The sequence below is a fragment of the Galleria mellonella genome, unplaced genomic scaffold (genome assembly GCF_026898425.1).
Source record: "Galleria mellonella isolate WM207_F2 unplaced genomic scaffold, CSIRO_AGI_GalMel_v1 utg72, whole genome shotgun sequence".
NCBI classification, from domain to species: domain Eukaryota; kingdom Metazoa; phylum Arthropoda; class Insecta; order Lepidoptera; family Pyralidae; genus Galleria; species Galleria mellonella.
This window is the reverse complement of record NW_026442144.1, coordinates 1,135,024-1,158,894: the sequence shown is the minus strand read 5'-3', so window position 1 is coordinate 1,158,894 and position 23,871 is coordinate 1,135,024. Positions and strand designations below refer to the sequence as shown.

The following is a 23,871-nucleotide window of genomic DNA, read 5'->3' as shown; positions in this document are numbered from 1 at the left end:
AATGATTTTGATTTTACTCAGTATTTCATTACCAGATTATATATTTACCAGATGAAAACTTTCTAATCGCTTACACGCTAATTTTAACTAGTTACACTCATCAATACACTTTTTTTTCTTTAACTCTAATCTGTAATTACTATAGCTCAAAATATCTGTTGAGCGCTTTCATCATGTGGGAAGGCACTTCAGTGAGGGTCACTCTCGATAGTTTATTTTCATCTATCAATATACTCTTGGACAATTATTATTTATTATCTGTCCTATCAACATCATCATCTTTTCAACCATTATTTATCATATGTTATGATATATTATGTGTTACTTTTTTGTATTACTTTTGCCATTTTTTGACCTTTGAAAGATTTGACTGTTTATTTATAACAGATAAACACAAAAATTACTCAAACGATTTAAATTAATGGTTTTTTTTCTTACTTATAGAAAGCTAATCAAGAAAATCAAGTAAAGCAAGTAATATAGCCTATATTATTTTCGTAAATTCTATCTACCTGTGCAAAAAAGCGTCATAGCGCGTCATGTTTTTTTTCTACAATGGACATTAAAATAGTATATAGACACGATCAACTTAAAGCGAAATTGTTCTTTTATAAAATTTTTGGGCATTCAATGTTATGATGGAAATTTCTACCATTATGCAAAGAAGGGTTAAATATTGTACTTAGTAGAAAAATTTTAAAAAAGTATTTGGTATACATTTGAAATTTAGTGTGTTGTAGTGCATTAGTTTTAGGTACAAGTATAAATAGTGTAAAAACTGGTTGAAATGTAAAACTGCAACAGCAATCGGGTCTGTCAGTACAGATCCATTAGGAGAGATTAACAGCATGGCTTTCAGTAAAAGAAAACATCTAAAAAAGTACATATTTCGTCTATGATTTTTTTATTTGAATACATAAATCAACTTAGTCGTGATATATATTCTTTTCTTCTGTAATTCTTTACCTTAATAAAATAAAATTATTAAAAAAACCAAATTAATGACAAGATTAATTAGCACAAAATAATTACCAATATGTAAATAAATAATAAATACGAAGTTTAAAAAAATCTGTCATTTAGGAATCTTAAAATATTTTTTAATCGAAAAGTGTGATATTTTTGAACCGTTGTAATAAAAAAATTATAAACGAAATGAGTTAAATATTTGAGAAATTATTTGAAAAGATTTTAAAAAAGTATTTGGTACATTTGAAATTTAGTGTGTTGTAGTTGCCTTAGTTTTAGGTACAAATAAATAGTTAAAAACTTTTGAACATTTGTTTCATCTCTGTCAACCTTCATGTATTGTAAGTGTTTACAGATAAAGCATGTATAGAATAGTAAGTATGGATAATGTAAAATGAAAACAGAAAAAAGTACATATTGTGGGATATGAACTTATAGTTTTCCATTTGTATATATAAAGTTAATTACCAGACTTTCACTCTTGATATATACTCTGCTTTTCTTCTATACAGTTTGTTAAGAGAAAGCCAATAGGTGTAGTGATAAGAATTGCTTGTATTGTAAGTATCATCATATCTTCCGCGTATTTCAGTCGTATGTCGTCATGTACATAAGATGACATCAATGTGACTAATGCCAAGGGGCATAACACAGCCTGTAATGAAAAAAAATGTTATATAATAGTAAAAATTTACTAGTACCATAGTTTTTAATTTGACTTTGTTTAAAACATATATATATATATATATATATATATATATATATATATATATATATATCCAGAAAAGTGTGATATTTTTGGAACGTTTGTTGTTAAAATAAAAAAACAAATTCTATAATATTCTATGAATAAGGAATTAAAAGTAAGTTTGTTAGCTTGTTACCTTTTAGCGTTTTAAACGCTCAATGGCTATCGTGGACGTAGTTGCAGAAAAAAAAAATTAAGCAATAAATAGCTATTGATATATCATGTAGCATCATCTACCTCCGAACTAAGCTCTACCTACCACGGTCTAAAGCACACTTTTCTGTATCAGTCGCCTAAATAATAGGTACATTTAGACAGAGCAATGTGTCTTAAATTGTCATGTAATCGTTTCCAACATGCTAAAGGCGTTGAATTGTTGGTAGTTCTTACATTGTGTTGTGTTATATATATATATATATATATATATATATATATATATATATATATATATATATATATATATACAGTGAGTGTAAAAATTATTCGTACACCTAGGGTTAAATAAAAAAAATACGAATTTGATAGACTTTCCTCTATTTATTTAATTTAAATCAATACTGTTAAATAGTTTAACATTCCCGCACTTTGTTTATGATAATTTTTGTTTTTTAAAAAAAAAAATATGTAACATAAAAATATTTTTACGTTAACTAAGCAAATAATGACAAACAAAAAGTATTCGTACATTCATTGTTTTTTAAATGAAATTCTGTATAAATCATTTATTCAATCGAATTTTTTTAATACGTAGGCATAGATATTAGACGTTTTAGTTGCACTCGTGACAAGTATAGACGTGTTTAGTTACAAAAATGGGTCGTAAAGCAAAAGAAACGAGTGAAGAGGAGAGAAAAATAATTATTAATTTGCATAATCAATGCAAATCATTATGTGAGAAAATTTGTCAATAGACCACGTTCAACCGTACAGATAATTGATCGTTTTCTATTACTAAAACACTAAAAAACAAACCCAGAGGTCCATCAAAACTCACGCCTCGATTGGATCGGATAAATTGTGTAAAAAAAAAATCCAAAAATTAGTCAAAAGAAATTAATAATATCAATGATTGCCATATTTCTGTCACTTCGAAACGTATTACGTAGTAACGATTATCATGGAAGAACTGCGCGTAAAAAATATTGGGTAAATGATATTAATAGAAAAAAAGATTAGAATTCGCAAAAAAATATATTAATGAAAAAAATCATTTTTGGCAAACTGTTATTTACTCAGATGAATCGAAATATAATATTTTCAAATCGGATGGACATCATATGGTATGAAGAAGTAATATGGAATATAAGAAAGAAAATTTATGTCCAACGGTAAAACACGGTGGTGGGTCAGTATTTAATGGGGTTGCATGAGTGCTTTTGGGGTGGGAAAACTTGCATTTATTGATGGAATTAGGAATCACAAAACGTATATTAATATTTTAAAAGAGAATCTTCTCTCTAGTGCAGCTCAAATGGGTTTTAACAATAATTGGATATTTTTACAAGATAATGACCCTAAACATAAAGCATGGAATACTAAAGCATGGATCCTGTTTAACGTCCAAAATACCTAGAGATGATATTAATATTATAGAGCATGGGTGGGATTATCTCGATAATAAAATTGGAAATCGACCAATTTCAAGTAAAGAAACACTAAAAATTGCGCTTCGCGAAGAATGGGCATTGTTACCGTCTTCTTATATTTTCAAACTAGTTGATTCGATGCCGCAGAGACTCCAAGCTATCATCAATGCTAACGGTGGTCCAACAAAGTATTAATATTTTTTTAATATTCATTTACTTACAAATTTTATAAGTGTACGATAGTTTTTATTATTTGAGTTAACGTAAAAATATTTTTATGTTGTATAATTTTTTTTATTAAAAAACAAAAATTATCATATATATATATATATATATATATATATATATATATATATATATATATATATATATATATATATATATATATATATATATATATATATATATATATATATATATATATATATATATATATATATATATATATATATATATAATATAATATATATTTTTTGTAATTACATACCTATTTACATGCAATACATTCTACTTATTATCAAATAACCCTCTCTAGATTAAGACCCAGTGTAATTAATTATTTTTAGCATGCTTTTATTTAAATATATGTGACATTTTCATCAATATAAAATAAATTGTCTTTGAAGAAACCAAACTAAAGCAACAGCTGTAGTCAATGCATCTGGATTATACTAATATATGTTTATTATTCTGCACCAGTCGAACTGCAGCTGTCTTCTCAGAAAGCACCTGAGAGCGGATTTTATTCTAAAAATCGATGAATTTATAGCACAAGCTGTGTGTCGATTGTGTAATGTATTTTACTAAACTTAGTTATATCAGTGGTGTTCTAGTGAAAATAAAATAGTGTATCTTTTAGTTTTTCGATAGTTAATTTTCTAATTGATGAAAATTACTCATACAAAATATAATACGAGAATCTAGACTAGAGAGGAAAGTGATTCATTTACAGGTCGTTATTATAGTAACACCAAGTAAGAAAAGTGCTTAAATAGTTTTTTTTAATGGATGATAATATAATGGTGATCCCGCCTGAGCTAACGGTATACGCTGGAGGGCACTAGTGAAGAATGACAGATGAGAATGAATATGCATGTCAGTTAGCCCATCGTGATGAATACACCTGGAATTCAGCACGATGGTGTCCAGATGGAGGTCGGCCTGCCAGGGTATCGTCTATCATCCCTCACTGGTACCTCGCCATCGTATACTGTTAGCGCAGGCGGCGCTACCATTTCATTATTATCCATTAAAAAAAAATTAAACAGAAGACACGTTTTAAATGCATTTGTTGTTTTTCTAAGCATCTTTCTTTGGTGAAAATGTTCTGTTTCAGTGGTAAAATATACGATTACGATTTTATACTGTATAAGTAATAAAAATAGGTACATTTTTTATTTGTTTCTTTGTTACTGGACGATGAACTATCTATGTATATGACATCTGATGATATTGATGACACAGCTCCATAGATAAATGAACACATAAATGGAATCGTTATCACTCAGTCCTGGAGACAGAATGAGATAGAGATATCTGATGTTTCATTCTATCTCATGGACTCGCTAGCGAAAACGATTCCATCGATGGATTTGTTTGCCACTTATCTAGGCGGGGTTAATGGTATAGTAGTTAAATTTACTCTCTCTCCTTCCGAATGTTGCGGGTTTGTATTTATATTAATCTCCGTATTATATGTAATATAAGCTATGCTTTGTTTGAAATTATGTAGATAGCGCTGTGTGGTATGTCTCGATCTCTTGATTGATTCACTCTCAAAAACAAAATTATAACTTTAGCAACATAATCTCAAATGTGAAATTAGTTAAAGAGCTATCGAAAAAATTGTTCCGAAACTATAAAATTCATATCTAAGTTAGGTAATTCTAATTACGTTCTAATTGCATAAATAAATTAACAACAAATTCTATACGATATGGGAGGAAGTAAGGGTATATCATAACATCTACTGTTGAATTAAATTAGATTACGTTATGATAACAACAAACACATCAGAATAATGAGTGTATGGGAACTTTAGTTCCTTGTCCAAACGCTAATAAAGAACTTCGTTGTGTCGAGAACTTTATTAACCTTTTAGGAATATAGCGACTTTTATACATTTGGTTTTTTATACTACAGGAAATCACAAATAGATGACCCACCTGTTGGAAAGTAGCTTAGTACGTCTATACTAAGTTTAATGGGATTGGTTGAGCCGTTAAAATGCCAAGAGGTAACAAACAAATTTACTGTCACATTTATGATATTAATAAGGATGTATATCTATTGTTTTAAATCAGATTATAATAGTTCTTAGTATTAGTATGAATATTATACCTACTGGTTTCATGTTTCAGAGAAAAAATAAAGAGACATTGTTTCTTGTTGTTAATTTATGATTGAGATGCCAGTTGTTAATTTAAACAATTAAGATTAATATGGCTTTGGTATAGGTATAAGTTGGGAATATGCTAAAATTATTTAGCATATAATAATTTTGCCTCACTCTGCGTGTTCTACCGCTTATACAACGGATTGTGCTCAGAGGAATTATTCAATATGATGCCTACGGCCACTTTCTATCATCGTACGGCTCGCCATCGGCAGGGAGTTCACCCTCATACCTTACAGCCTAAATGGTCGCGTACAACGCGGTTTCAGAGATGCTTTCTCCAACGAACACTCAGGTTATGGAATGAGCTCCCTGCCGAGGTTTTCCCGAGAGACTACAGCATGGGGTTCTTCAAAAGGGGGGTAAAGAGGTTTCTTCAGGGTCGGCAATGCGCGCGTAAAACATCGGGTATTGCAGGCGTTCATAGGCTACCATAAGGTGGGCCGTATGCTTGTTTGCCATTGGTATAAAAAAAAATATCTAAGTATAATCTTTTAATTGACGAACAAACCGCGTAAGCGCCAATATACTTAGTTAATTGGAAAGCAAGTAGTAGTTTAATAGAATTACTGCTGCAACAGGTATTACTTAGCCAGAGAAATAGGCCGTAATAATCTCATATTATATATATTACAAACTAGCTGACTTTGTCCGCGTGGTATTTGTTATTCCTATTTAGTACGAGTATGTATCGATTTATGTACTTATCTATTTATTATATCTGGGAATCATCATTTCAGACATTATCCGCTGTTAGACATAAGCCTTCCCCATAGACTGCCATAAAGAACGCTTCTGAGCCACCTGCATCCACTGTCTGGGAATACTGGACCAAAATTAACAAATACTCACTCTTTGCTTTAGGTCAAAATGACTTTACTTAAGTAAGTTGTGTACTAAGCTGTATAAGTTACTATAGTTTTTCAACTATCCCAAGGGAACTCTTTATTTCTCCGTAAAGTATCTAAAATGTTGACCAGGGATGTAAGGTACCACCATGAAAAAACCTTCTTGAAATCGTTACTTCTTACGGACTTATCACTTGTTATTATGTCGTAAAACAATTGTGTTTTCATGGTTGTGTTTTGGTTTAAAGTGAAATCTTACAATATGGAGTAAAATCATAGTTCCCAAAAATGGCATAGATGTGAGCAGTACTATGGATATTTTTGTGCTTTCCGTGATATTCATAGTACTGTCAAGTTAATAAACAATAGTTATGACTTTTTATCAGGTAGGTCAGCTTATTTACTATTTTACGTATCATAAAAAATTACCCATAATTTTTATAGGTGTCGCATGGACAAATCCACAATATTTTCATTCAATATACATGAACACATATAATATACCTCGACAATTGATTTTGTTATCCACGTGCAACATACGTAGATCTTTTCTTTAAGCGTAAAATTCCAGCAGACGAGGAACGTGACTGACAGTCGTACTATTAGGCACACAGCCAGGATCGCGAAGCCTAATAACAGCCTTGATACAGACGTATTGATCTGTAAGTACATGAAAATAAATTGAGTTACGTGTGTCAATATAAGATATAATAAATTATTATGATAGTTGTGTATGGATTTCTGTGAATTTGTTGCTTTTGTTTTTATCTAAATGCCATAAATTACAGTAGTTACAGAGGTAAATGTATGAGTGATATTATTCTTGTATAAGTTTTGTTCTATTATCATCTGACGGGCATGATTGTCACGACGTAATGTGTGTGATAGATATTTAAATACATGTACACAAGCATTTGATAAGAGATACAAAATTGTCAGGGAGACGATATACATTATGCACATTATGCTTACACTGATGTTGTATGTTATATATAAATGTGTATGTAAGAAACTGATATTGTTAAATAAGTATTTCGAACAAATGAAGTCCCGGTATTATTTCTGGGAAGGGTAAAATCAGAAAAACGATATCTTTATAAAATAAGTTGGGACCGAGTGCTCAGGGATATTTGCTAATATCGTTGCCTTGTTTCTTATAATCAAAGGTCTCCCTTTTAAATTGGAAATTAGTTATTAGTATACAATTTTACAGATTTCTTAGACGAGGTTGCTAAAGAAAATTCAATAAAATTTGTAACGGAAATCTATAACATTCAAAATGAATGATTGTACATGCATGATTATTTTGTGATGAAATTATGATAAAGAAAATGATAGTTAACCACAAAAAATGTTCCTGTATAGGTGAAAAGTGTAGGTTCAAACGCAGCCCATAATACGCGGTACGTTGTTGATGCGGAATTGTTGTTAAGTTTCCAACCGTGTCGCGCCCAGTGTGTGGCTGCAGTGGCGTTGCAAGCTAGCACTGCAACGCCTCCTGAAAATAGGTAGATTTTAATGTGATGACAAAGCTTAGCTTACTACTAACTTCGACTTAAGCCAGAAAATTGGGATATGGAATAAATAGTTTCTTGTACGAGTATGATTAATGTTGTGTTAGTCAAGGTCGTAGTACTTAAAGTTATTTGAGATATCGTGAAATAATCGTGACGTTTAACATTCAATTAGAACCTTTCAAATTTAATTTTTACAAAAACAAACCAAAACGAAGTCACAGGGAATTATTAGCTTATGTTCATACTTAATTAATATTAAGCATGCCTTACTATAACAAACTATTGATAAAACTCGCAGGAGAGTGTTAGAAATGGTGGATAATAAAGCGAAACATGAATAGACATTCCAATTTGATAGAACGAAGTTCCATAGAAATGCCGACACTCCGTCTAGACGTATGATAACGACATTATGTGGGGACACAATATCGTATACAGGTTTATAAATATGAACGCAACAATTTAAAATGTTTATGTTTAGTCATATCACATCATCTACATACAAATATTATCTTTTATTTAAAAAGTACAAGCTCTGATGTACAATACATAATACATATTTGGGACCGTCCTTGGTACGTTTAATTTTATATATCTTATACGTCGACGAGAATGCATTGTGTACTTAGTGAATCCTTTTGATCGATTTTTATCTTGTGTAATAAACAAACCACGAGATATAATCAGGCAAATAAGAAAATATTTATAAATTGTTCATTTACTTGATAAACTCTGTGAAGTTACTCGTAGTGTGCAAATATAAGGTACACCTTAAAATTACCATGACTGTGTTAAATTAAGCTTATGTTCTTGTTTTCTTTTGGTGGATGTGAACGAATATTTTATTTGTAAAGGGTATCTTACAAACTATATAATTTGAGTACCATATTTAACATTATCTTAAAATTTATTAGGTGTGTGATGTAAATATTTATTAACCTGCGCCTGCCCATCCGAATAGTGATGTAAGAAAGTTGGCAAGGAGACCACCGATCAACACGAAGAGAACTCGCAACTCCGTGACATAGAAATCTTGTGAGTGGGGTACTAGACCCGCTAAAGAGCCCCACATAATACCGAGCGCTACTCCTACAAATATCGTCAAAGACGCCTGTAACAAATTACATTATTTCACTTCGTTTGTTGAAAATAAAATATTCCAAAAATGTCATATTGTTTCTGAAACTTTTTATTTAAACATGGGTATTTTATTTTATTTATTTTACAGTCGGGTTTTCTGTCACTTTATTGTGTTTCTTTATTTTATGTAACAACAACATTACTTTTTAATTAAGATCAACCGGATTAACTTATGTGTATTTTTTGTTCTTACGAGTACATTAAAATATTCGGACGATCGCAGGGCGCCTCATCGAGGTTACTGGTGACCCAAGAGCTGGTAGCTACTTTGCCCAAAACATAAGTTTGGCAATCCAAAGAGGTAATGCTGCCAGTATCTTGGGTACGCTGCCTCGATGTGATGCGTTGGGGGATTACTTATAATTAGTATTAGTATTTAAGGAATTTTATATTAATTTTAATTTATTGTTGTATTGTAATTAGATAAGTTTCTAAACTAAGTTTTAATATAAATATTATTATTCCTGTTCAAATATAATGTATACTTATAAAATTTTTAACAATAAAACAATATTATTATTATCAAATTCAGCGTTACGATATGACCACAGGCGAAGCCAGGGTATGCAACTAGTCTCAAATAATAAGTTATTCTAGACCCTAACGTATTCTCTAGAGAAAATAAGAATAAGATCACTAATGCAATCGCTGATACAGAAAAGGAATTGCACTAGTGATTTTATTCTTTACATCGAATTGTAAATTACCAGTAGGTATATAATCACAGATAATATAATACTATATAGTAATTCTGTCGTATCCAGATTAAATTATCGTAATGATGGGGTTCAATATTCAACGATGTATTTTTGTATGTTATAACATCTAAGAACTCCAACGACAAGAACGTAGCTCTTAAATAACAAAAATGACCATACAACATTTAAAATTCAATACTAATTATGCGTCTTTTGATGATTATTTAATTATATTTGTTTTTCATTTGATACGGTTACTTCTATGTTGATTTTATTATTTAAAATTGTGATTTTGATGCCGGCAACGATGAATATCTAAGTAAAAGGACGTCGTAAATCGAAATTCAATGTATGGGTGTTTTCCTCGTAGATATCTATGATGGTTACATTGGCGGCGAATAATATTAAATTGCTGGCTCTAATTTTACACTTTGCAGGTTTAGTTAACCCCTGTGTTCAGCAAAAATCTATAATTACTCTTTGAGTCTGTAATAGTCAGGCAGTTTGATGGGTAAACAGCACAGACATATAATAATAATAATATTTATTTACTCAGACTACATAAGGCCCATTTTGTTAGTTATAAATTGACTTAACCTATGTTAGTAAATAAGCGGTCATGACACTCTTGCATTGATAACCTGTCCCACCCAATATTTAAGGATGGGACAGTCCATTTTATCAGCAATTGTCTTCAGGATACTGTTTGAGCTAACACGCCTACCTTAATCTGTGAGTCTATTTTTCCGACTGTTGTCCTTTATTTTTCCATAAATAATGCTGTTGACACCTGTATGCCTTATCTTTAACATTATGGTAATAATAGCAAAATTTGTTTCGATGTCTTGCTTGGACTTGATTGTGCGATTTTGACCTAGATCGGTCGTAGTGACGTTGCCCATAACTGCTGTCTGCTGAATTGGCGCGAGCGATCGTTTCGTAGTGCAGCAATTTCTAATTGCATTGATGCAAGTTATGACGTTAGATGCGTGGCGATATTGACATCTCCAGTATTTAAGGGTTATATAAAAGAATGAATGAGTATATTCTAATTCTTATTCTTTACGTAGTACTGACAACCTCCAACTCAGATGCGTTTGGCGATATTGACATCTCCAGTGTTTAAGGGTTATATGAATGAATGAATGAGTATATTTTATTTGCATTATACAATATAATGAACATGCAAGACAGTTAATAAATGTAACGATACAGTTATACAAGTACAGTAAGGCGGCCTTATTGCTAAGAGCAATCTTTTAAAGACAACCTTAGGGTAATGGACTAATTGTTGTACATGTAGATAATGATATTGTATAATTAAGATGTGGTTGTATTTATGAAGATATTGGCGAGAGTCATTGGTTAGTTGTAAAATTGATGACGAAGCCTCTTAATTAACAATTTTCCTACGGCATTGCACATATAAACGTAAATATGATTCCATATTCGGACCCCAGTTTTTAAAAGAAATAATTGAAATTTGAGCGAGCGATTATTAAATAGCGTTTGTAGATTTCAAGAAGCGACAATTATTTCTAAGTTGTGTTAACCTAAATATTTGATTGACATCTATTCACACTCGTTTAATACCTAATATATGTTGATTTTATTTATGAATAATTCGTTTGGAATAATATTCGCAAAAACATTTTACATTGACAGTTACGTTTACCAATCTACAAATGTAGTGCTCGTACTATTATACTACATAAATATCTATACTTTTCTAGGTATTACCTAACACGATTAAGAATATATTGATTCTCCATTTACAGTAGGTAATTATTATGACTTAAAGGTAAATATTTTAAACAGTTGTTTTTCGTTCTTCGTAATTTTTTTTAAGACTAGTTTCATGATCATTCGGGACTTTTAATGGTGAGCAGTCGTGTCGAGTATATTCAACTAAAATACACGTGATACAATCCAGTTGTCCTACGGTTAAAATACATATAAAGTAAACTTATGAAACTTATAAAAATAAAATAAAAAAATAACAGGCAAACTTGTAGTATACTACTTCTAAGACGTTTTAAGCATTAATAGAAACTTTCTGTAGGTATATATTTTTTTATTAGATAGTAATAGAACCATAATTTTACACTCGTAGAGTTTTTCTCATTAGGTATTAATCACGAAAATTTTCGCGTAGAGATGAACCATGAAAAAAATTTCAAAGTTAGTTGGAATATGGTTTTTCTAATTTGTAACTTCAAATTACAATCGAATTATAAACATTTATATGAGTGGTATACAATATAATATTTTACTAATTATTACTACTTAATTAATACTAATTAATACTTTACTTTTGTATAGCGATATATATCATTGGTATCGTAGAATATAAAGCTGTAGATAAGACCATAAACGCCGACACTTAGGGCTGTATCGATGCCACCAGCAGTGCATATCAGTTGTGTCCAATTGCGTTTCCCGCCAGCGAGTTTGTTGTGTTTAATCACAGATGGCATTATTACTGCACATGACACGGACGCATATATGGAACCCAGCAGGAAGCCTGGAAGTAAAGGAACAAATTATAATATTTAGCCATGAAGTCAAGGACTATGTGAACGTGAAAGCCATTTGCGGAAATAACCCGCTATTATCTTGTTACTTTGTCTGGATGTGGTAACTTTGGATTTGTAACGCGATGTGATTTTTAGATAGTCTAGAAAGTTAGAATTATATAGGTATGAGTCTAAAATCGTGTAAATAGTTTGATTGGAATTTCAAACAGTTCCAGGATATTTTCTGGCCGCTCAAACAGCTCTCTGCTCGTAACTTATCTGAAATTCGAGTGTCACTAAGTCGTGTAGAAATGGATTCACCATTTGGACCTCTTCTAAATCGGTTTTGCATCAAGTACGATGTTATTGCCATCGTAGCACTTTAGAGTAGATAGGTAGGTATATTTACTTTGCATAATGTTATTCAACGTTGCTTTAGTGTTTAAAGTAAGTTCAGTCGAGAAAGATGTAAAGTAAATTTGCGATTTATTTAATTATGTAAAGCAAACCTAAACCACTGGGTTTATTTAGAGGTCGCCATTCAGAATGGATAACGAATATTTATTAGGTATTTATTCTTTATTGATCACACTATGAAAAAAATGTTTGGTATAACAGAGAGAAATTAATGCTATATAGCATTATCTCTCAGTTAACTTTAGAAAAAAACAGAAATATGATTATGCGGTGAAAAATATTGAAAATAGTTTATTTACCGTTTATGTGGGTAATAAATACTCGCCTGCGGATTCGCTAGCGTATAAATTTATTAAGGTATTAACGAAAAGCTTAAGTTTCTAAATATCGTTACTTCTATAAGAGTTGCGTTTTGTCTATTGTGGCACGGTAAAGTAAAATGACCAAATACAAGCACTCTCGTGAGTATGAAGTATCGCTATAGGATCTCTTTGTTATCCGTCTGTGGTATTTTGTATTGGCATCTTGTAAATGGCATTTGTATCTGCAATAAATTTTGTGTCATTTTATAAGCAGTGATAAAAGCCAAAGCCAAAATAAATACAAGAGTCATCGTCCGAAGGGTAAGACTTGCTATTTTTACCCTTCGGACGATGACTTTCGTCTATTTATATAATGTCACGAGAGACCGAATATCACGAGTTTTTAACATTTTATATACGAGTATTTTTTTTTATCAATATGGAGTTTATGGCTGTGACTATCGATTGTTGTTTTGACAGCATTTAATTCTTATTACTGTAATATCTCTAAAAGCTTCCACTCGAATTATGTGTTGTTACCAATTATTACTTAAAAAGAACCTTTTGTCGTTTACTGCTAAAAATTAAGTGCACCACGTAGTTGTTGTCTCAACCGAGAGATTTGGATCTTTTATATTTTTTGTAGAGTAGTCGTTAGCAAAAAATATTTGTGATGTAAACAATCTGTGCAATATTTATATATTTTATATATGTTAAACGCAAGATTATCAATTATTTAGTATCTATGCAGAGATATTATATCTCAGATATATGTACAAATTGTATTGAATTGTAAAATAATTGTTGTACATAATTTACATTGGACACTAAAAGACATACATACATTACATACTACATTAAAAGATTGATTATACAGTGGTAGACATATCATATAGAGGGATCTCTTCAGTCAACCTTTGAGAAGATTAAAGTAAAATTATAAAATGTTCAAGAGTAAGAACCGTACAGCTAAAGATAAACTCAATAATACATACCTAAAATAATGAATATATAATACATTAAAAAGTAATTGTATGTACCTATATATCTAAATAATAATAATACATAAATTGGGTTAATGAAATAGGAGATTCAGAATAAAATTTCATGATACCTGCTTTAAAGGGTTTTAATGATTCTAATAAATATGTCTGTATCTGTAGTGTCGTAATCATCTGGAGGCGATGTCTCTATAACATAGTTATTGTATGAAGAAAAAGATGCTGCATGATTAATAATAATCATAACTATTGTCGTGTCATCAGTTTACTGTCCACTATTGAAAATTGGCCTCCACCTATTGGGAGGCTTTGACTGTAGTTGTCATGTTTAGCATCTGCCTGTAATGTGTTAAGTGGTATTGGTGATGTGTTAAGAGGGACGGTTCTGCCCATCCCTTGATCATGGATCAAGCGCCCGTAGTTGCTTCTTATGATACTCATGAGAAAAGAAGAAATGACCCATTCTATGTCATGACCTCATAGCACACATGACGCGGCTTAATAATACAAATAACGGCATAATAACAAGTAATAAATATTCTTTACTATAAACTATCTGTAATAACTAAGAATGATTGGTTATTAATTTATAATAAAGAAGCAGCACGATTGTTCAAACTTTCCGCTAAAATTATATATATTTCTACGCGACCTTTAATTTTCTAAGGGTTATTTTACAATTATCATTATATGTGGCTGCTATACAATGTTGTATAATAGCCTGTGGTATAAACACGATGTTACTCGTTTACCAGGATTTCTACGACATTTACTGTAGGAGAGCAAAGGCTGTCCACGTGATATCTGATTATGCAAGCGTAGTAGGACTTGAAAATAAACATGTTGTGTTAAAATATTAGAATTAAATCTATCATGAATAACATCGTGCAAGAATGTCATACTTAGCTGAATACGACTATTTTGCAATTGTAATAATTTTGATTTTAAATTTTGATAAAAATGTTTTATATGAAAGTTTATTATAATAACACTTATATTGTACGTAACGCAAACATTTTTTTCTGGACCATTTTAACAATGCTTTTATATTCATTATAATACGGGTTCCATATAATCATAGTATACTGAAACTGCGACCTAATTAGACTTTTATATAAATATAAATATGTCTCTGGTTTATTGAAATCTGATGTTCGCCTCGTTACAAAACCATACATTTTATAGGCGTTGTTTTCAATGTTTTCAATATGCATATTAAACGGAAGTTTAGTGTCAAATGTATTTCCAAGATCTTTTATGCATTGCACCCATTCTAAGTTATAATAACCATCCAACTAGTAATTATCATTTTAGTATCAGTACGTTTTGGGCTAGCCTAGTTTATCTGTGTTTTATTATACACATAAAATTATAAAATAATTTATCACTATTATTTAAGCTTTTCGATATCTATATTATGGTCTTGATAATATATTTATATACACTAATAAAACAATTATACTTTATTATACGAGGTTATCATTTTGTATAACAGAAGTATTATTAGTTATCAAATCTACAATGTAACTTTTATTGTATTTGGATACAACAAGTTACCTTTCCAAACATTGCTGGTTATAAACTGTCAGCAAATCCGAACTAAACAGGCGTATTCGCGATGCGCGATACCAAGTTATGCCATTGCAATACCCGCATAAAGAATAATGCTATATTTACTTGTAATATATATTATTTAAAAAAGATATTAAAATATTTTTATTATGTGCAAAAACATCTTAGCTTAAAGTTAGGATTAGGTAATATATATATATATATATATATATATATATATATATATATATATATATATATATATATTATATTATATTAATTGAATTGAGTATTCTATACTAGTATAGTATTATAAAAGATATATATTATGTGTGGTATTATTAAAAGTGTCGTAAGCACTATTACTACTACCTGCAACTAGTCGAGTATTCTCGGCAAAAATACATGTCAATCCGGTTATTATTTTCACAATAAACTTTAATGTAGTGTTGAAAAATGTGCAATACTGGAAATTTTTCATGATATCATTTTTATTTTATGTTTGCAGTGCACGTCGTGCGGTGAAAATGCGTTCAAATCTTTCGCAATACCAGTTTCACAACGGAATATATTGAATTGGCTTTGTACCGCACACATCGCGCTCCATTGTATTTTAGTACCTATTCATGACAAATTTTATTTTATTGCCAACGATGTATACCACAATGCGCACACTATTAAATGATGAAAAAGTTAATAAGAATTTCCTTATTGTAACAAATAATACACTTAGAAATACAATGCAATAAATACTAGATAACCCGGTGTACTTCTCGTCAGCTACTATTGTAGTTTTCAAGTTTAAAATATACTGTATTTTACTTATTTTATTTATTTATTATAATAATAAATAAATAATAAATACTAAATAGTGATTTTTTTTACAAAATTACCTATTTTTAGTTTTTGGATTTTTCTGTTGAAGTATATTGAACAAGGTCTAACTTACTAACTGAAAAAGGTCATGCCGACTTTTTTCTTTTAAATCACCTTTGTATTACACTACTTCATAAGCGTAGATTTCAAAAGTAGGAAATAAAATGGACCAATTCTAGATGGCTTATCAGAACACCAGTTTTTATGTTGGACCTTCAAGAATACAACAACGAATACAGCACTCAATTTGGTTCCGTTTTGGCATCTATTGGTCCCTTTAAGACTCTTAGTTATTAGCATTAATATTTTTTAAATATTTCTCATGTACATACATCGTCTAGTTACAATTTTATTATTTTATTGTAATAAATTACTCTATTACTGTTAAGACGTTAACGTTTGTAGAAATAAAATAATTTTATCAGTTATCATTACATACGCACAAATTCTGTAATATTTAAACCTAAAGCACATTTACATTTCAGTAAACTATATACATATATATAAGGAAATAGAAATGAACTTATACTTGTTTGTTACTACGATGACGTATATTATATAGTTCTTACCCCATAACCAAGGAAAGTCCAATAATAAATTGACCAGTACAGCAAGTATAAATACTTCGGCAGCCCAAGGTAAGACACCTAATGATGCTATCAGTTTGTAGTTATTTCTCATGTATTTCACGTCCCATCCTAAAGACGCTTTGCCTAAAATTATAACTGGGTATACTTTTCTGAAAAAGAAAAGAAATAAATTCATAGGCTATACAAACTACAAAGACGAGAATGTCACAAGAACGTGATGTTACATCACTACCGTCAGAGCTCTACTTACTTGTTAGTATTTAACTTATTTTGCAATTAAATATTTACACGTAAATCATATACGCATACTCATTTTATATTTGCATAAATTAATACAATTCGTTTCGACTTTGATATCTGTAATTATTAAGTGACAAGGTTTGACACTAATTTATAGCTAGAGTTGTGTTTGTTTGCAGAAATGATACTTCTTTAGGTTATTTTTAAAAGATGTATTTACTATTATATTTCATTAAAGGCTATTTTATTATTTATTTACTATTTATTTTATTCATAAAAACTAAAACCTTCTACAAATATATTTTAACTATTAAATTTTAACTTTCTCGCTTTCTTTCAAATTGAGAATATAACACAAAAAAAAGAGACAAAACAGTTCCATAGCTAAAATAAATTTATAAAAGGTTTGAAGTTTTTATAAATAATGAGGTAATAGAAGGGATTTGTCAACTATTGTTGGTACAATAGAAATAGCTCCATTGTTTTTGGTAATGGATTTCGTAATATTTAATAAGAATAGACTTAAATACAAGTAATTAATAAATCAGACGAGATAGGAGTTGTATAAAGTTTTTTTATTTAAATGAGTAATGTAGTATTTAAAGAAAATTTTGTTGTTTTATATAAGAGTTACCATATAAAACTTATTTCTTTACTCTTTGTATTACGTGTAAGTTTGTTATCATTTAAAGGCTGAATATTTGTAACGGCTAAAACTGATCCATACAACTGTGTATACATTTGTTACTACAAGAGATGTACTGTGTGTGTTTTTTTTATTAGAAACTCTACCGACATATTCAGTGAACTGTGCCAGTGACAATATTAAAAAAATTCTAAGGATAATAATAATGCGTTTCATTAGGCATTAACCAATTCAATTTACGCAGCTCAAAAGATGAAAAGATTTGACCAACTAATTGTACCTATTATATAAAACAAATGTCATTATTGTCATAAGTCTATAAGTTTGTATTATATACCTATGGTTTATTGATATTTGTTACTTAATAATTATTAAGGGACTATAAATGAAATTTGTACACAGATGGGCTATAATCGGTTAATGTCGCAAGTTACAATTAATAATTAATATTTAAACGTTCACGTATGTAATTAATATATCAATAGCTCCCAATGAATAAACCTATTTTATGCTCATATGCATAATATTATTAGAAATTATAGATATGAATATTAGAAATATAAGCGACTTATATATTATGTATTCAATATTCAAAGAAGAGATGGATGGACCGAGTGAAAGATGATAAGTATGCATAAAAGAAAATGAGTTTAAATTGTTAGTTGATAAGATAGGGATCAGTGACAGAGGGAAACTTAGTGCACCAATCACCAATTCTAAATAATGGGACAAAGGTTAATATTACTTTACATCATTAAATGATGATGATGAAGGTAATATATATATTTTAATATTTTTATACTACTTGAAGTTGCAAATAACAATGTCACTTTTTATTAAGTTGAACCAACTGGGAAGCAGTAACTATTCTCTGTAAATTTGAAAACATTACATATATCGATGTTCCATGTACTAGATTAATTAATATAAATTTTCCGCCCATTACATTTACGAGTTGCCGCTTATGACGACATATTTTGCTCTATTTTACCTATCAGATCAAATTTTCTGTCCTTCACGGTTGAAATAGGTATGATACTCGTTTAGCTAAGTCACACAAACTATATCATCAGTAACATTAAAAATACCTTTTGTACGTACCTCAAGAAAGCGTCGATATGAGTATATTCTCTCATGTCAAGGATGCCCCAGTGCCTTGCTATAATTCCTGTCAGTAAAGCAGCAAGAAGCGGTGGAAGTGTTGTCAATTTGTGTAATACTTGTCCGCTGGCCCATCCTGCTACGGGAACTGCAGCCAGGCGAAACCATGGCCCACCTATCCACCAGTTTTCACCCCATGCACTCCACAATATACCCCATATTGACGTACCTATTTAATTGAGAGTTTATTTAATGTAAATATTATTTAGTACTAACTGTATCACGCGGCTTCACCAGGGTGAATCGGTATATAAAGTATCCTATGTACTATCATTATCATCAGAGTCATCATTTCAGCCAATATCTGTTTACTGCTGGACAAGTGCTATGTTAGGATGTAATATATTCGCGTCCCAAATTTTATTCAAATCAGTTGAATAGTTTTGTGTGAAAAAGTAACAAACATCTATCCATTCATTGGTACAAATTTTCGCATTTATTATATTAATAGGATTTAAGTGAGTGAAAGTAAGTCTTTCAAAAGCTAATCAACCGGTTTTAATTTGGATAAAGGTTTATTAGTTACGGGAATTAACAGCTGTATTGCTAACTATATACTCTATCAGGTCATAACTTGAAAATATCTTGGTTGATTTCTAGTAAATTTGTCGCAGTAGGTCCACTGACCTGCCCCCCTAAATAAGTAGCAAAGGAATCCATCAATGGAATTGTTATCGAAAGCTTTTTATATTTATTTAAACAACCAACAATATGTAAAACTATTCCCAATTTCATATCGATAGCATAAGTAGTTGTTGAGATATAGCGCTATAACAGATGGATGGATAAAATCGTATCCATAAGGGTTCGTTTGTACCTTTTGGTACGAAATCCTAAAAACCTAGTAGAATATATTACTTATAAGTAGTTTTTTTCAAGTATATATATGATAATATAAATTTGAATACTCACCTAATATTAATAATGTTAAAAAATGTAATATTGAAGGCGTTGCGGTAACACACCATGATTTCTTCAAATCTTCTTCCTTACAGGTATTTAGATTATTAGTTGGAGGATTGAATCTAGAAACATGTGTTCTAGAATATTGAAAAGAAATTTTCACAGTCACCACTACTTTCAGTACACAGTCACTGAAAATAGTGGTGACAATGGATGGAAGGAGTGATGATTATAAGTATGTATATATTTGTATGTAATTTAATATAAAAATGTTATAATAAATTTCTCACAATTTATATGTTTTAGGTATAGTCATATTGTCTAATCTATTGTCCTTTTTACTTTTGGCAATAAATTATTAAAATTCGTGTATTTATTTCGGCATTGTTTTTCAAACATAATCGTGTCTGTAATATACTCAAGTCAGTTTTTTTAAAAACTTTACCTGCGTAAACAAAATCTCACTCACGTTTTATCTTGTTGGTTATTTAAATTGCCGTTATCTTTATCGATGACGTTGGCTTCTTTATCTGAAATAAATAAAGTACAATAAATTATAAAGACTTATTGCATTGCGCCATAGGATGTATGGCGTGGAGTAAACGTGCTCTGTATTATATGCAGTTGAAAATGAATTGTTTGGGTATGCTAAATATTATGAATGTTGTATGCTTAATATTTATACGGAGTGTTTGTTTGGAAACGATTGTTGTGAATTCAATACGAGCTAAAATAATTTTCGATACATGTATTACAACAAACTTTACATGTATTAATTATTTAGTCAACACGTCTAGGGTTCACTTATACCTTTCATAAAAATCTAAATGACAGTGAAACTTTTATCTAAATCCGTTACGTGGTTTAGAAGAAGTAAGCGAAAAATCAGACAGACGTGGACAGTAGCTTTGTTTTATACTCGTACTGTTTAAAGATTGTGATGTGTATTATATTTTGCGTATATTATTACTACGGTTTTTTCTATTATTTGAATTGGCAAACAAGCTAACGGTTTAACACTAATTGGTAACCGTTGTCTATGCATACTAGACTAGTTATAGCCTGCGTTCAATAGATGAGCCTTATCCTAATAAGGCTATTCCATCTGTGTACCAAATTTCATTTTTGTGTGAGGATAAAAATTAGTACATACATAATTATATTTTATTTTTAAACGATTTCATATAATCAGTTTTAAAAAAATAATATTATTCCCTAATTTTTACAACCTGAAACTTCGATCAAATTTTTATTTTTATTAAGAAAGTAATAGAATAAATATTTTGTTCTGTTTTCAAGGTTATTATTACTTTCTTAGTTTTACTCTTAAATCAATGTTTTTACATCAACTTTCATCTGTTATTCAACACAATTAAGAGTTCAGTTTCGAGAAATATGAGATAAAGTTTCATTAGTTGTAAAATAAGAGATATTATGATTAATTTCAAGCAAGTCGATTAAAAAAATATTGTTTCTTGTACAAACTTTAAACCCTATTTTTATACTTTAATGGGAGGATTTCGAAAAATTGTTTCTTATTCCTCGTGTAGGTCATAAAAAGAAAGTAATGTCTGAATTCGGCACTTCTAGTTTTAGTAGCTTCGGCCGTGCATTGATGAGACAGTCAGGACATTTCTTTTATTTAATCATAATTAAAATTTAAATATATATCAGATGAAAAAAAGTTCCATACAAACTTTTATTCTTATATTAGAGTCTTTTACATTAGAGTCCGAATTTAGCAAAGTCCTTTCTTATTACCTCTATAGATAATAAAAGGAACCTACTGTCAAAACTTGACAATTTTAACTTTTGTAGTTTCGGCTGTGTGTTGATGAGTCAGTCAGTTAGGACTTTTATCTTTATAATATAGTATAGATATGCAGGCAACCAGCATTATGGACAAGAGAGAAACTTTGTACAAAAGTTGTTTACTTGGGTACCTCTGTCCTATTCGTGTTTCTACTGTGAAGCAGTTATGTTAGCATGGTTGTGTTTGGGTTTGAAGGGTGGAATATGGTAGTGAATTTACAGGATACAGAGGAATAACACCTGAGTCCTCAGGAATGGCAACACATGGGGGGGGGGTATCATGGGCGAAACAGTATACTCTGTTATGTCAATGGTTTTGCTCGTGTCTATAGGTAATGGTCACCACTTTCTATCAGGTGGGCTGTTAGGTTGTTTGCTGTTTTAAGTTACATAAAAAAATATGTTTGGTAGATATGCAGAGTTAAGTTTTTATGTAAGTCATATTCAATTCGTAATTCATATACATAGTATCCATGAAGTTGTTTAAATGTAAAAATATTATTACACTATTAATTAGATAACTATAATTACATATTAATTAAATAGGTTATCTGCTGTTGACGTGTATTTTTTATGTAATGATTTAAATGCTATGTTTCAATGGAAATGGTTGACTAACGGACCTTTATAAAAAATGGCACAATTAATTCATTTTCGGCTTCGACTTCGGCCAAGGCAACCGATGTTTTATTAGGCAAATTATAGTTACGTAAAATTACGGTTGTTTATTTAATGCTATTTTTTATTTGCAAGCTTGTAATATTACAGATTTTAATAATTTTATATCTATAGGCAATAGTTACCTTTTACTTTTAGGTGGGTCATCAACTTGTTTACTGTATGCCAAGTATCATAAAAAAGTAATGATAATGGAGTTGTGTAATTAATTATCAATTCTCTGCTCCCTACAAAATTCCAGTCATTACATATAAAAAAAAAAACTTTTAGGTTTATAACCTAAAAGGTATGACATTGTTTTCTCATATTAAATGGAATTTATCCACATCATCTTTAATTTTCTACCATCTATTGCGTAATATGGTATTTATGTTTCATACACTACGATTTTGCATTTACACGGAGTTTGCGCAGAAAAGAAGAAAGAAAGGTTCTCTTTGTTTTCTTCTTGGTCGGTACCTTCTATCACCTCTTTGGGGTAGGTATCCCTTTTCCTCTTCACTAACGGTTGTTCGAGCTATTTGACTAAATCATTGCTAATTTAGCTTACGTATCCTACAGACTTTGGTACACAGGATTACTCGTTCTTCTACGGATATTAGTTTTGTGTCACGCAATAAAACTTAGCATAGCTCTTTCTGCAGTTTGCTGAGCGAGATGACATAATTTCATATGGATTTTAATGTGATACTAACGCTTATTGAATACGTATATTGTGCCAGAGATATATTTCTAATGTTTACGTGAATGTAAATGAATATACGAGTATATCTAAATCTATATGTAAATTTTTATCTTTGTTAATCACAAATACCTGTTCATGAAAATGTATCAAAAATATTATTAATAATTATTAAATATGTCTGTTGTTTAAACGCATGTACGTAATTATTATCCTTGGACTTTTAAAATACTTACTTTCGTTTGTTCTGTTCATGGTCCAAATTAAGATATTTAAAAACACTACTTTTAATTAAAAACCCAATTAAATCAATAAATAATTACACATCACGTCTGTAAATACATAATGAGTGCTGCGATCGTCGGACGTCGTCGAGTCGAGCGTGTCTGAATACAAATCAATTCATAATTGTTAATAGACACTGCTTGATTTTGTCGTATCTTGTCTCAATGACTGCGACTGTATCTTGTAACGACCTATCGCATACTACATTTAGCCATGACGTAAAGAATGAAAATTAGTTAAATGATTAATTAACTAACGTATAATGTAGCTGCATGAAATTGCTCAAATAGTTGAAACGATATGTTATCTT

At 30.2% G+C, this 23,871-nt stretch overlaps 1 protein-coding gene across 1 annotated transcript; it reads right to left on the bottom strand.

Annotated features, from left to right (window-relative positions):
• Positions 1 to 1,444: 1,444 nt before the first annotated feature.
• On the bottom strand, positions 1,445 to 23,775 carry LOC113514678 (sodium/hydrogen exchanger 9B1-like). The gene is made up of 10 exons (XM_052900896.1): positions 23,513 to 23,775; positions 20,574 to 20,634; positions 20,114 to 20,226; positions 19,142 to 19,370; positions 17,134 to 17,303; positions 12,214 to 12,425; positions 9,003 to 9,174; positions 7,890 to 8,044; positions 7,051 to 7,206; positions 1,445 to 1,624 (listed from the first exon to the last, which is right to left on the bottom strand). The coding sequence occupies exons 1-10, from the start codon at positions 23,529 to 23,531 to the stop codon at positions 1,445 to 1,447; spliced, it is 1,467 nt and encodes a 488-aa protein (XP_052756856.1). The 5' UTR covers positions 23,532 to 23,775.
• Between the last annotated feature and the right edge of the window lie 96 nt (positions 23,776 to 23,871).

Excerpts from the sequence above, each read along its gene's own strand:
- LOC113514678 (XM_052900896.1), bottom strand. Across the intron at positions 9,175-12,213 it reads ATATATATCGCTATACAAAA|GCGTCTTTGACGATATTTGT; the intron begins GTAAAGTATTAA and ends AATTTGTTACAG. Across the intron at positions 8,045-9,002 it reads ATTCGGATGGGCAGGCGCAG|GAGGCGTTGCAGTGCTAGCT; the intron begins GTTAATAAATAT and ends ACCTATTTTCAG.